The sequence below is a fragment of the Salvelinus sp. IW2-2015 genome, linkage group LG6.1, assembly GCF_002910315.2.
Source record: "Salvelinus sp. IW2-2015 linkage group LG6.1, ASM291031v2, whole genome shotgun sequence".
NCBI classification, from domain to species: Eukaryota; Metazoa; Chordata; class Actinopteri; order Salmoniformes; family Salmonidae; genus Salvelinus; species Salvelinus sp. IW2-2015.
In genome coordinates this window covers 20381669-20394776 of record NC_036845.1, presented here as the reverse complement: position 1 = coordinate 20394776, position 13108 = coordinate 20381669, and the positions used below count along the sequence as shown (strand labels likewise).

The following is a 13108-nucleotide window of genomic DNA, read 5'->3' as shown; positions in this document are numbered from 1 at the left end:
GAGAGAGAGAGAGAGAGAGAGAGAGAGAAAGAGACAAAATGAAGAAGGGGGAGAGGAGAAGGAGAGACAGGAATAGAGGGAAAAATAGAACGACAAAGGGGTTAAATGTAAATTGGAGATTGGAGACGGTAGATTGTACAACATAGCTAATGGTTAAAGCTAGTGTGGCCCCTGAAGTGGCACTTGAAGTGGCCAACCTAAGAGCCCACAGCAGATGGGCACCTACTTGTTGGAGCTCTTGAAGGTGGGTGCCGCCGTGGGTCTGGCAGGTGGTCCAGGGCGGGCAGGAGCAACTGGAGCAGCAGCAGCTGCAGGGGCCGCTGGAGCCTTTGTAGGCGTGGCGGCTGCGGCCGGGGAGCCATTTGCTTCACACTCCTGTCAGACAGAGGGTTATAGTTAGTTACAATGGCGACGCGCCACAGTTACAAAAGCAGACATGGCTATGCTGTTTTACTCATGAATGAATACACTCATAAACAAATAAATGATCATCAAATTGTCGGCAGTTGTCGAAAAGATTTGTTGAGGTGCAGAGACAGAGTAAAATAAGGGGGAGCTGACTCACCTTGGTCGGTGACCTGCAAAATGAAACAATAAGTGATGGTTAAAAAATGATGGTTAAAACCATCATAGCATCACCAGATGATATGCAAGGTGAAGCACAATGGCTGTTACTGAGCTGTGTCAAATTGACAGCTAAAGAAGCACTGTTTTGGTTGCAAAGAGCAGGCATTTCGAGGCAACTCCATTGTGAAAACATACACTCTTAGAAAAAAAGTGCTATCTAGAACCAATAAGGGTTATACGGCTGTCCCCATAGGAGAACCCTTTGAAGAACCCTTTTTTGCTTCCAGGTAGAACCCTTTCGGATCCAGGTAGAACCCTTTTGGGTTCCATGTAGAACCCTTGTCACAGACGGTTCTATATGGAACCCAAAAGAGTTCTACCTGGAACCAAAAAGGGTTCTCCTATGGGGACAGCCGAATAACCCTTATGGAAACTTTTTTCTAAGAGTGTACTAAGAGTGTAGAGTTTGATGTGCAACACTGAATAAAACAATATTAAATCACTTCCTTGCACAAAGCTTTTCATTCTTACTTTCCACACATAACAAACCCATGTTTAGCAATGACATGCATCAAAAGCTTTGAGGAGGTGGGTTGATCCCAATGATATGACAATGAAGTTAATATGAACATTGAAGCGCTAAGCCACCAGATTCCCGTCACATTAAAAAACCACGCAAAGTGAGTGAGCTGTCAAAGTTCATATTAATATTGAGAGGGAGTCAAAACTCAGGAGAGATACCGAACAATCACAAATATGCCAAGTTCACATAAACTCTATAGAATCCCATTTGAACTTCACAACGCTGCAAAACATGAAATGTCAATTCCATAGAATCCTCATGTGAACATCACGAAACAATTGGGGATTTTCTTTTTTTTTTTACAGTTTCATTCACTTCAATACAAGACAACAGCAAATAATGACCCGGCCCTCCCCGTCAAGTCATTCTGTAGTAGATCCAGCAGAATACTTACACATCCTCTCTGTGAACATCCTCTCTGTAACACACATTGACAATCACTGGCATTTGCTAAGACTTAATCTGCTAAATTTCTTTCCATACTTCTAGAAGCAAGGTCATCGTATGAAATATCATCCGATCTGACGATGCCCCCCACAAATACTATCCTGGATCATTGCCCTACCAAGGTGCTGTCGAGAACACACGACTGACAGTCTGGTGATGACAGATTCAGTCCAAACACTGCCCATTTAAAAAACAAAAACACACAATCTAGAGGACATACACTGGAAGTCTTCATGATGTTAATTGAGAGAGGATGCGCATAATTAAAGCCTATGGGACATCAGGGTCAAGCACAGTTCTAATTTGGGTTCACTGGATGGTCACAGACTATTTTCACACACAGATGAAGGCTCTTTAGCCGAAGTGTTGCTCAAATAAATCCACAGCAAAAGGAGGCAGAAGGTTTCCATTTCAGGCATTTAACAGATGCACTCGTCCAGAGCTACTTACAGGAGCAATTAGGGTTAAGATTTCTCACCTAGTCGGCTCAGGGATTTGAACCAGAGACCTTTCGGCTACTGGCTCAATGCTCTTAACCGCTCTCAACCGTTAGGCTACCTGCCACCCCCAGTATGACTTTCTGTTTCACCTTTAGGGTGTGTGTTCTTTATTTATTTACTCCACAGACTTTTTTAAAACCCAAAGTACGTGCGTGCATGCATATGAACTGTACTGAGATTGCGGAATTCTCAAATATGAAGTAAATAGGAAGTAAAGTAGTCCCACTCCCAAGTAGCCCTGGTTACAAAGACGCCCATGGGGTAAGGATACAAGTGTGGTTGGTGGAGAGTGTGGTTGGTACTTACGGCTTCTTTCCCTCCAGAGTGTTCAGGTGAGTCTCCAGGGACTGCAGGAGACTCTCAGGGGCCTGGATAACAAGAAGAGATGGGCAACATATTACTACAGGTGCCACAGGGCTATAGTATACCGTACAGTACATGGATCAGACACATAGGTTATGAGCAGGGGTCTCCAACTTTGAACCTAGAGAGCTACTGGCGGTGCCGGCTTGTATTCCAGCCCAGCAGGCTTAGATTAGAAAACACCATAATTAGTTGATTATTTGTACTATTAGTGTGATGGTGCTGGGCTGGAACAAAAACCTGCACACCCAGTAACTTTCCAGGACTCTGGAGGACCCTGGGGAAATGAAGACACAAGGGAAAATTTATGTCAGGGCACACAGAGTATCAGGGGAGCTCTTGACAGGTGATGACACTTGACTTGATGAAAGGGTCTGGAGGGAAACAGAGAGGGATGAGAAGAAGAGCCAGAGGAGGTCTGACACAAAAAATGCTCACATTGGGCCTAACAGGGGACAGAGAATGGTCACATTAGATCTAATAGGGAACACAGAGAATGGTCACATTGGGGCTAATAGGGAACACAGAGAATGGTCACATTAGATCTAATAGGGAACACAGAGAATCGGTCACATTGGGCTAATAGGGAACACAGAGAATGGTCACATTAGATTATATGGGAACACAGAGAATGGTCACATTGGGGCTAAAGGGAATATAAGAAATAGTCACATTGGGGCTAATCAGGAACACAGAGAATGGTCACATTGGCGCTAATAGGGAGCACAGAGAATGGTCACATTGGGGCTAATAGGGAACACAGAGAATGGTCACATTGGGGCTAATAGGAAACATAGAGAGTAGTCACATTGGGGATAACGGGGAACACAGAGAGTGGTCACACGGGCTAACAGGGAACACAGAGAATGGTCACATCGGGGCTCAGGGGGCTCACATCAGGGGACATACAAATAATTATCACATTGGAGCTAACAGGGTACACTGGGTCTAACAGTGGACACAGAATTATCACATCGGGACAAACAGGGGACATATAGAATGATCACATTGGGGCAATGGAAGTAATGGTGGGGACAATAGGAAAACAATGCTAATTGTGTGCCACTTCAAAATGTCTTTCACACAACAGTTCAGTCCATTCATAACTTAAATGTAGTAAACTACTCATGCGTATGTTAAAGAACAATGCTTCCAGTTGTACTGCATTCTCAAACTTACAGACTGTAAACACATCATAGCAAAACAAGCTGCACAGCCACAGATGGCAGTACACCTGATAGGCTAAGCAGTTGGCATCTAGCAAGCCACGTGTACGCTGTCAAGGCTAAATGGGCCAGCTAAATCTCACACACTTCCCTCTTAAATCACTATTATTTTCCTGCCCATTTACCTTGGTCTACTTCCTCTGATAACCCAATAAATGTCTTGGCATTCTAGGTAATTGTGTCTGAAATGTAAGAGGCCTCGGAGGCCTTTTCAATATGAAAGAGGACGGCCCATTTCAGAACTAAGTACCAGCAGTAGTGTGTCTACTCTGACCTTTCTATTTTTATTAGGTCACACCGTAGCAAAACATTTTGCAACGGACAACGAAAAACCAGCGTTCCTTATCAGACACATTCAGATAACACCTCCCAATTTAACTTGGTTTTGGACAGTTTTCTTCCATTTCGTGCCTATTGAAAACAACCCAGGTGTGTGATTGACTGTCACAGAGCTTCCAGAGGGAGGAGTGACAGTTCCATCACTTCCAGAGGCCAAATGGGCCATGTACAGACCCACAGGGGTCCTTGTATTAAACAGGTGTCTCAACCTGATACAATCCAAAATGACATACCTTCCTTCGGGCAGCAAGCTGTTCAGGGAACATTTAGGTACATTTAGGGAGGGTCTGCTCTACACTGTTGGCAGTGATATCGCTGTAATGACTTTCTAAGCATCCTCACTGAGCAATCAAAGGAAAATAACGACTATAAGAATTGGAACAGTTTTCTCCTAGAATCTTCTAGATTCTGTTCAGCCTACAGTACGCTTATAATGTGCATGTATATATGTAATGAATGCATTATGACGATGGCCGTAATGTAAATCGTTACTCAGCATTTGCCTCTGCCAAACGATACACTCCAAAGAGGGGTTAAGAGATCTGATGATTAGACGCTAATACGATCTATTTAGATGTCATTTAGATGCTATTACAGACAATACACAGCCACAAACAGAGTAGACGGGTGCAAATATGTTATTTCCCTGCGTCACGCCGTTCCAAGGCTTTTGTATTCCCTAAAGCACTGTGGGATTATCAAGATCCACCTGGAATTGACATATCGGTCTATCTGTCATAGATAAGAGGTTGCTGTGTCCGTACAACAGAGAATAATACAATACACATGCTTATGGATTTCAGGTATATCCAGTAACAAGAGAAATATATAACATTTACATTACATTTAAATATAATATAACATCTGGTGAAACGACATGATTTGTTTTCATTTCACTCAACTAATTCTATGGCTTTCTTATTCGATTTCTAATAGCTACCGCTAAATCCCCAGGTCGTTTAGCTGCCCAAATGGTGACTCGTGGGACGGAGAATTCAGTCTAATTTATTGTGGAGCGTCACTTGTCTCAGCTGCCTAAGCACTGGCACTTGGAGTCTAATAACTCACACCTCTAGGCCAGGACAGCATCCCTAAAACGATACTGCCTAAGAAAGGCAGTATTCTTTAAGGCTCTAAGAAGGAGCCAAGTCTAGGCATAGTGTATGTAGGCTTTCTCTTTGCCTCTCCACCACATGCACACAAACATACATGAAGACACATAGATTGTTCTACGAGCCAGTCATTTCATTTGACAGTTTATAAACAACTAGTAATAGTAATAGTACAAGGAATATGACAGGAATCTCTCTACACAATAAGGAGCAACCAGAATGTCCAAACTGTGACATAATGCTAACCATCTGCTAGTTAGCCAATGGACTCCATTCAAATCCAACCACACACACAGGGCTTTCAACCCTAATCCATGCTCAACAACTCCCCCAAACTCACAGTCATGATTCAATGTATCACCCCTCTTTAGTGTAATACCATGACATGACAGTAAGCCCAACCCCCCATTTCACATCCCACCACCCTCTCGGTTGGCTAGTAGTCCAACCCATCATGCATGTTAGTGTGGTCAAACCCCCTGCAGATCTGCATCTGCCCAAGGCTGTGATTTTATATTACATAATGTTGATGAGTGAGAGTGTACCCCTTCCCCTTGGCCTCAACCGCTTTGATGTTTGGAGATCTGACAGGTCTGAAAAGGTAAAAGCAGTGTGGGGGTTGAGCTTCACATATGCAAACATTAAAGCTTTATAGGGCCAAAAGGAAGGGTTAGGGAGTGGTTGGCACACATAGTGAGCTACAACATACTTAATTCAAATCAAATCTAATTTTATTGGTCACATAAACGTGATTAGCAGATGCTATTGCGGGTGTAGCGAAATGCTTGTTCTTCTAGCTCCGACAGTGCAGTAATATCTAACAAGAAATATCTAACAAACTACGCAACATATACCCAATACACACAAATCTAAGTAGGAATGAGTTAAGACTATATACAGTACATATGGACGAGTGATGTCAGAGCGGAACGGACTAAGATTCACTAGAATAGTATAGAAAACAGTATATACATATGAGATGAGTAATGCAAGATATGTAAACATTATTAAGTGAATGAGATATCGTAGAATAGTATAGAAAACAGTATATACATATGAGATGAGTAATGCCAGATATGTAAACATTAAGTGACTAAGATACTGTAGAATAGTATAAAATACAGTATATACATATGAGATGAGTAATGCCAGATATGTAAATATTATTAAAGTGACAAGCGTTCCATTCCTTAAAGTGGCCAGTGATTCCTAGTCTATGCCTATAGGCAGCAGCCTCTAATGTGCTAGTGATGGCTGTTTAACAGTCTGATGGCCATGAGATAGAAGCTGTTTTCAGTCTCTCGGTCCCAGCTTTGATGCACCTGTACTGACCTTGCCTTCTGGATGATAGCGGCGTGAACAGGCAGTGGCTTGGGTGGTTGATGTTCTTGATGATCTTTTTGGCCTTCCTGTGACATCAGGTGCTGTAGGTGTCCTGGAGGGTGGGTAGTTTGCCCCCGGTAATGCATTGGGCAGACTGAACTACCCTCTGGAGAGCCTTGCGGTTGCGGGCGGTGCAGTTGCCGCACCAGGCGGTGATACAGCCCGACAGGATGTTTTCAAGTGTGCATCTGTAAAAATGTGTGAGGGTTTTAGGTGACAAGCCAAAATTCTTTAGCCGCCTGAGTTTGAAGATGCTCCGTTGCACCTTCATCACCACACTGTCTGTTTGGGTGGTCCATCTCAGCCTGTCAGTGATGTGTACACCAAGGAACATTAAGCTTTCCACCTTCTCCACTGCAGTCCCGTCGATGTAGATAGGGGGGTGCACCCTCTGCTGTTGCCTGAAGTCTACAATCATCTCCTTTGTTTTGTTGACGTTGAGTGAGAGGTTGTTTTCCAGGCACCACACTCCCAGAGCCCTCACCTCCTCCTTGTAGGCTGTCTCATCATCGCTGGTAATCAAGCCTACTACTGTTGTGTCGTCTGCAAACTTGATGATTGAGTTGGAGGTGTGCTTGGGCACGCAGTCATGGGTGAACAGGGAGTACCGTAGGGGGCTGAGCATGCACCCTTGTGGGGCCCCAGTGTTGAGGATCAGCGGAGTGGAGGTGATGTTTCCTACCTTCACCACCTGGGGGTGGCCCGTCAGGATGTCCAGGACCCAGTTGCACGGGGCGTGGTTCAGATCCAGGACCTCGAGCTTAATGATAAGCTTGGAGGGTACTATGGTGATGAATGCTGAGCTATAGTCAATAAACAGCATTCTTCCATAGGTATTCCTCTTGTCCAGATGGGATAGGGCAGTGTGCAGAGTGATGGCGATTGCATCATCTGTGGATCTATTGGGGCGGTAAGCAAATTGAAGTGGGTCTAGGGTGGCAGGTAAGGTAGAGGTGATATGATCCTTGACTAGTCTCTCAAAGCACTTCATGATGACAGAGGTGAGTGCTACGGGGCGATAGTCATTAAGTTCAGTTACCTTTGCCTTCTTGGGTACAGGAACAATGGTTGCCATCTTGAAGCATGTGGGCACAGCAGACTGGGATAGGGAGAGATTGAATATGCCCGTAAACACACCAGTCAGCTGGCTAGGGATGCCGTCTAGGCCTTCAGCCTTGCGAGGGTTAACACGTTTTAACGTTTTACTCACGTCGGCCACGGAGAAGGAGAGCCCACAGTCCTTGTTAGTGGGCGAAGAATGTGTTTAGCCTGTCCGGAAGCAAGACGTCGGTCTCAGCGACGTGGCTGGATTTCCTTTTGTAGTCCGTGATTGTCTGTAGTCCCTGCCACATACGTCTCGTGTCTGAGCCGTTGAATTTTGACTCCACTTTCTCTATACTGACGTTTAGCTTGTTTGATTGTCTTGGGGAGTGAATAACTACACTGTTTATATTCTGACATATTACCAGTCGTCTTTCCATGGTTTCCATGGTTTCAGTTTCACGTGAATGCTACCATCTATCCACGGTTTCTGGTTAGGGTAAGTTTTAAGAGTCACAGTAGGTACTACATCTCCTATACACTTCCTTATAAACTCAGTCACTGTGTCCCTGTATGCATCTAGATTATTTTTGCAAACTACCCAGTCCACATGATCAAAACAATCGTGAGGCATGGGTTCCGATTGGTCAGACCAGCGGTGAATAGTACAAAGCACGGGCACTTCCTGTTTGAGTTTCTGCCTATAGGACGGGAGGAGCAAGATAGAGTCGTGGTCAGATTTGCCAAAAGGGCAGCGGGGGAGGGCCTTGTAAGCATTCCGGAAGTTTGAATAGCAATGGTCGAGAGTCTTAGTAGCGCGAGTAGGACAGTCAACATGTTGATGGAACTTCGGCAGCCTAGTCCTCAGATTTGCTTTGTTAAAATACCCAGCTACAATAAATGCAGCCTCAGGATACGTGGTTTATTGAGTGCTGTCGAGATTTCGGCTTGATGTGAACAAAATGACTTGAGTTCCTGAATGTTCCTAGATTTACACCATGAGTCGTTAATCATGAAACACACCCCTCCGCCCTTCTGCTTCCCGGAGGGATATTTATTTCTGTCTGCGCGATGTACTGAGAATCCTGCTGGCTTTACCGACTCTAACAGAGTATCCCGAGAGAGCCATGTTTCCGTGAAACAAAGTATGCTATAGGCACTGATGTCTCTCTGAAAAGAAATCCGTGCTCTAAGCTCATCGACTTTGCTATCCAAAGACGGAAAATTATCGAGTAATATACTCGAAAGGGGTGGGTGGTGTGCGCGCCTCCTTAGTCGAACCAGCAGGCCGCCTCGAGTGCCTCTCCTCCGCCGGTGATGTTTTGGGTCGGCCTCTGGAATAAGTTAAATTGCTCTGGGAAGAGTGAACAAAGGATCTGCGCCAGGGAAGTCATATTCCTTGTCGTAATGCTGGTAGTTCTGGTGAGTTACCGCCGCTCTAATATCCAATAGTTGTTCCCGGCTGTATGTAATGTAATGACACAAAACATTTCCTGTGCTAATAATGTAAAAAATAGTACATAAAAAAATAAAATACTGCAAAGTTTTCTAAGAGCTAGCCGCGATGCTGCCATCCCCGTCGGCGCCATCTTCTGCTTAATTGAGGGTCGTATACTGCCCATGGGATTTCAGATACCATCTCAGGTGATTTTGACATTATGGAAACTCTATAGTAACATTCTGGTGAATTAAGATACAATTTTTGAGCTAAAATCAATGTTAGCTCAGATCTTAGCTATCAGCGAAATAGCTCTGCAAGTATTGCGACTTCTCCAATCTGTTTCTTCAATCACATCAACCTGGACTCATAGGTAGACGTGACATAGTAAATGTAAATCCGGGACACTCCAATTAGTATGATATGTTACGTTTCATATGGTATGTATTAATTTGTGGATGTCTGTCATCCATTTCATATATGATATGTTATAAATTACAATTTGTATATGTTACGAATTGAAATGTGTATAATATGTTACGAATCGCAATTCGTACAATATGTCACAAATTAGAAAAATGGATGATATGTTACGAACTCCAATTAGTTGTGGCTAACGTTAGCTAGGTGGCTAGTGGCTAATGCTAACTTTAGCTAGGTTACTAATGTTAGTTAGGCTAGAAGTTAGGGGTTAGGGTTTGGGGTTAAAAGTTATGTTAAAGGGGAAGGGTTAGCTAACATGCTATGTAGTTGCAAAGTAGCTCAAACGTAGTAATTAGTTGCAAAGTTGCTAATTAGCTAACATTATAAAGTTTCGAAAGCACAACCTTTGTGTTGCTACACATTCACATTATACATCCACCCATCCATCCACCCACCCACCCACCCGAACGACCGACCAACCACTGTATTTTAATTTTTGCCTTATTTAATCATACCAAACGTAACATATGATACTAATTTGGGTGTCCTGGATTTCCATTTACTATGTTATGTCTAGTCTATGAGATCAGGCTGTTGACATCCAACTTCATCCAAGAGTATCTGCTGTATTTGCAGTTCAATGGATTCAAGAGAGTTCAGTGTTGTTATTCAATTTCCTATAGGCTGCTTTGCTCCCCAAAAGCGAGGTTTTGACTAGACGGCATTCAGCTTTTGTCAGATTTGACTTTTTGTAGCAGGTTAGGAGAACTTACGCAGCAGGCTAGGATAATTAGGTTAAGGTTAGGAAAAGGGTTAGGGTTAGGTTTAGCAACAACAACCAAAATCTACCTTTGATGTCAATTTGACAAAAGCTGTATCCCTTCTAGCCATGACCCAAAGGCAAGCTGTATGTACGACACACTACTCACACTCTCAGCCTATAAGATCAAGCTGCACCTCTGGAAGTAAGAAGAGGGGGGGCAGAGTGGCTGTCAATCCCAGGGGAAGCACAGCTCATGGAGGACAGAATGGATCAAAGGGATACGCCCCAATTTTATGAAAAGCTCACCATTGGTCAGGTAGACAATGACCTGTCAACTATGTACATGACTGTGATTGGCCAGGGCTGCTTGTCCAAAAAAAGGACCAATATTGTGATTGGTCAATGCTGATAGAGAAGAGATTTCTGAGTTGTAGGCTATGTCCAAAACGCATGCTACCCCAGGTTAAACAAAACCATAACACTGAGATGCAATGCTGGTACAATGTAAGTACAATGTGAATACAATGTTATTAGATTAGGAGAAAGTGTATCATCCCAGTGAAAATGTGGGACATTAGGCTTAAAAGGTCAAACAGGACTTACCTGAGTGAGCTCAGGGATATCATTTTTGTCAATTCCTATGGTCTGTAAAAAAAGATGTTGACATTTCAGCTGAGCCTCCATATACCATGCTTGTCATACTGGCTGTGGATTGAACTTTTCAACAGTAAAGTGTATTGTTGGGTTTGTCTTTTACCTCAGCGATTTTGAAGACCTCAGAGACCCTGGTCATCCGTGTCAAGAATCTCTTGTAGATCTCCAGCCCGTCTTTGCACTGTCCTCTCTTCATCTGGAAAAATTTCTCTGTGAGGAAAAAGGGGAATGAACATGTTTATTATTACACAAGAACCGTTGAGACATTACTATTACATAAAATTAACAGGACCACATCTATTTCCATGTGTTGAATAAAATTAAACCTGCAATATTCATCAAATATAAAAATACATGATTATTGTCCCAGGAAGTAGAAGGAAATGGTCAAGTCTTGCCTAATACATTGATGATCCCGTCGTTGTAGCAGGCATATAACTTGATCAGGTCTTTGAACATCAGGAGGAAGCAAGCGTTGATCACCCCATTGGTCAGTTCATTGGGATGGACCTATAGATAAACAAGGTGAGATTAGATCACACTGAGGATGGGAGATTTGAGTTAATATGGTCATATGTTTCTAGGTAACTGCTTGGCAATAGTGGAAAAAGTACCCAATTGTCATACTTGAGTAAAGCATAGATACCTTAATAGAAAATGACTCTAGTAAAAGTGAAAGTCCTCCAGTAAAAAATATTTGAGTAAATTTTTTTAAGTATTTGGTTTTAAATATACTTAAGTATCACAAGTAAATATAATTGCTCAAATATACTTAAGTATGAAAAGTAAAAGTACAAGTATAAATCCTTTAAAATTCCTTATATTAAGCAAAGCAGACAACACCATTTTCTTGTTTTTTAAATGTATGGATAGCCAGGACTACACTCCAACACTCAGACATAATTTAAAAACGAAGCATGTGTGTTTAATGAGTCTGCCAGATCAGAGACAGTAGGGATGAGCAGGGATGTTCTCCTGATAAGTGCATGAATTGGACAATTTTCCTGTGCTGCTAAGCATTCGAAATGTAAGGAGTACTTTTGGGTGTCAGGGAAAACGTACGGAGTAAAAAGTATATTATTTTCTTTTGGAAATAAGAAGAGTAAAAGTAAAAGTACTACTTAAGTAGTATTTAGAAGTATTTTTACTTAAGTACTTTTCACCACTACTATTTGGGTTGAGTTGCCAGGTAGTTTAGATCAGCGCTCCCCAACCCTGTTCCTGGAGAGCTATCGTTCTGTAGGTTTTCGCTCAAACCCTAATCTAGCACACCTGACTCTAATAATTAGCTGGTTGATAAGCTGAACCAGGTTAGTTACAACTGGGATCGGAGCCAAAACCTACAGGAGGGCAGCTCTCCAGGAACAGGGTTGGAGACCTCTGGTTTAGGATATTGTTTAGGCATGGGGCATAACAGAAGGTGGCCTAGCAATCACTAGTAAAGGTGGCCTAGCAATCATTAGTAAGGACAAAAATGCCCTTACTAACGGATACAGAAATCCTTCTCATCATCATCATAATACTCACATCAAACTCCAGCAGGGCGTCTATCTGGCTCTGCAGAGTGGGCATTCCTTTCAACAGCTTCTCTACCGGCATTGTCCTCATCACCCCCTCAGCTCTGAGACAGACAGACAGACAGACAGACAGACAGACAGACAGACAGACAGACAGACAGACAGACAGACAGACAGACAGACAGACAGACAGACAGACAGACAGACAGACAGACAGACAGACGACACAGGAGCAACGACATGGTACAGTATGAGTATGAGAAAACCCTGAATGTTGGTTTGAGGTCCATTAAAAAAATATTGTGGAGAGTCTTTAATCCAGTTGTTTGTGTTGATGATGTGATGTCTTTAACGTCGTCTATATTTTCATTGTTGTTTCTGTGCTGGGTGTATTGGTACTTGTTTGTATTATCTGGTGTAGTCAAATTTCCCATTAGCGGATCAATACAAAAATCTTTCTTGATACAGTATGATGAGTTAAACCCTAATGAAGGTCTATTGACGAACACATAGGTTTAAGATCCATTAAAAACATTGTGGAGCATACAATAATGTGCTGCCATTTATTTTTCCAGCAATATGAGATGAGAGGAAACAACTTAATACTCTCTACATTGGGATAAATAACATATAGACCTCTGGGACAGTGAATCTATAAGGAAGTACTGTAGACAGGCGCTAGCAAAACAAAGGGAGTGTCCTGTGGTCCTGTATGGCTCAGTTGGTAGAGCATGGTGTGTGCAATGCCACGA

The 13108-nt window shown here is 42.9% G+C and overlaps 1 protein-coding gene across 1 annotated transcript in view; it reads right to left on the bottom strand.

The window, feature by feature from the left end:
- snap91a (synaptosome associated protein 91a) overlaps window positions 1-13108 on the bottom strand; it is a 67199-nt gene that overhangs the window by 22280 nt on the left and 31811 nt on the right. The window contains 8 exon segments of the mRNA XM_070443838.1: window positions 227-375; window positions 566-578; window positions 1545-1568; window positions 2404-2465; window positions 10789-10830; window positions 10943-11049; window positions 11238-11349; window positions 12367-12460. Of these exon segments, the coding sequence (XP_070299939.1) occupies window positions 227-375; window positions 566-578; window positions 1545-1568; window positions 2404-2465; window positions 10789-10830; window positions 10943-11049; window positions 11238-11349; window positions 12367-12460 (603 nt within the window).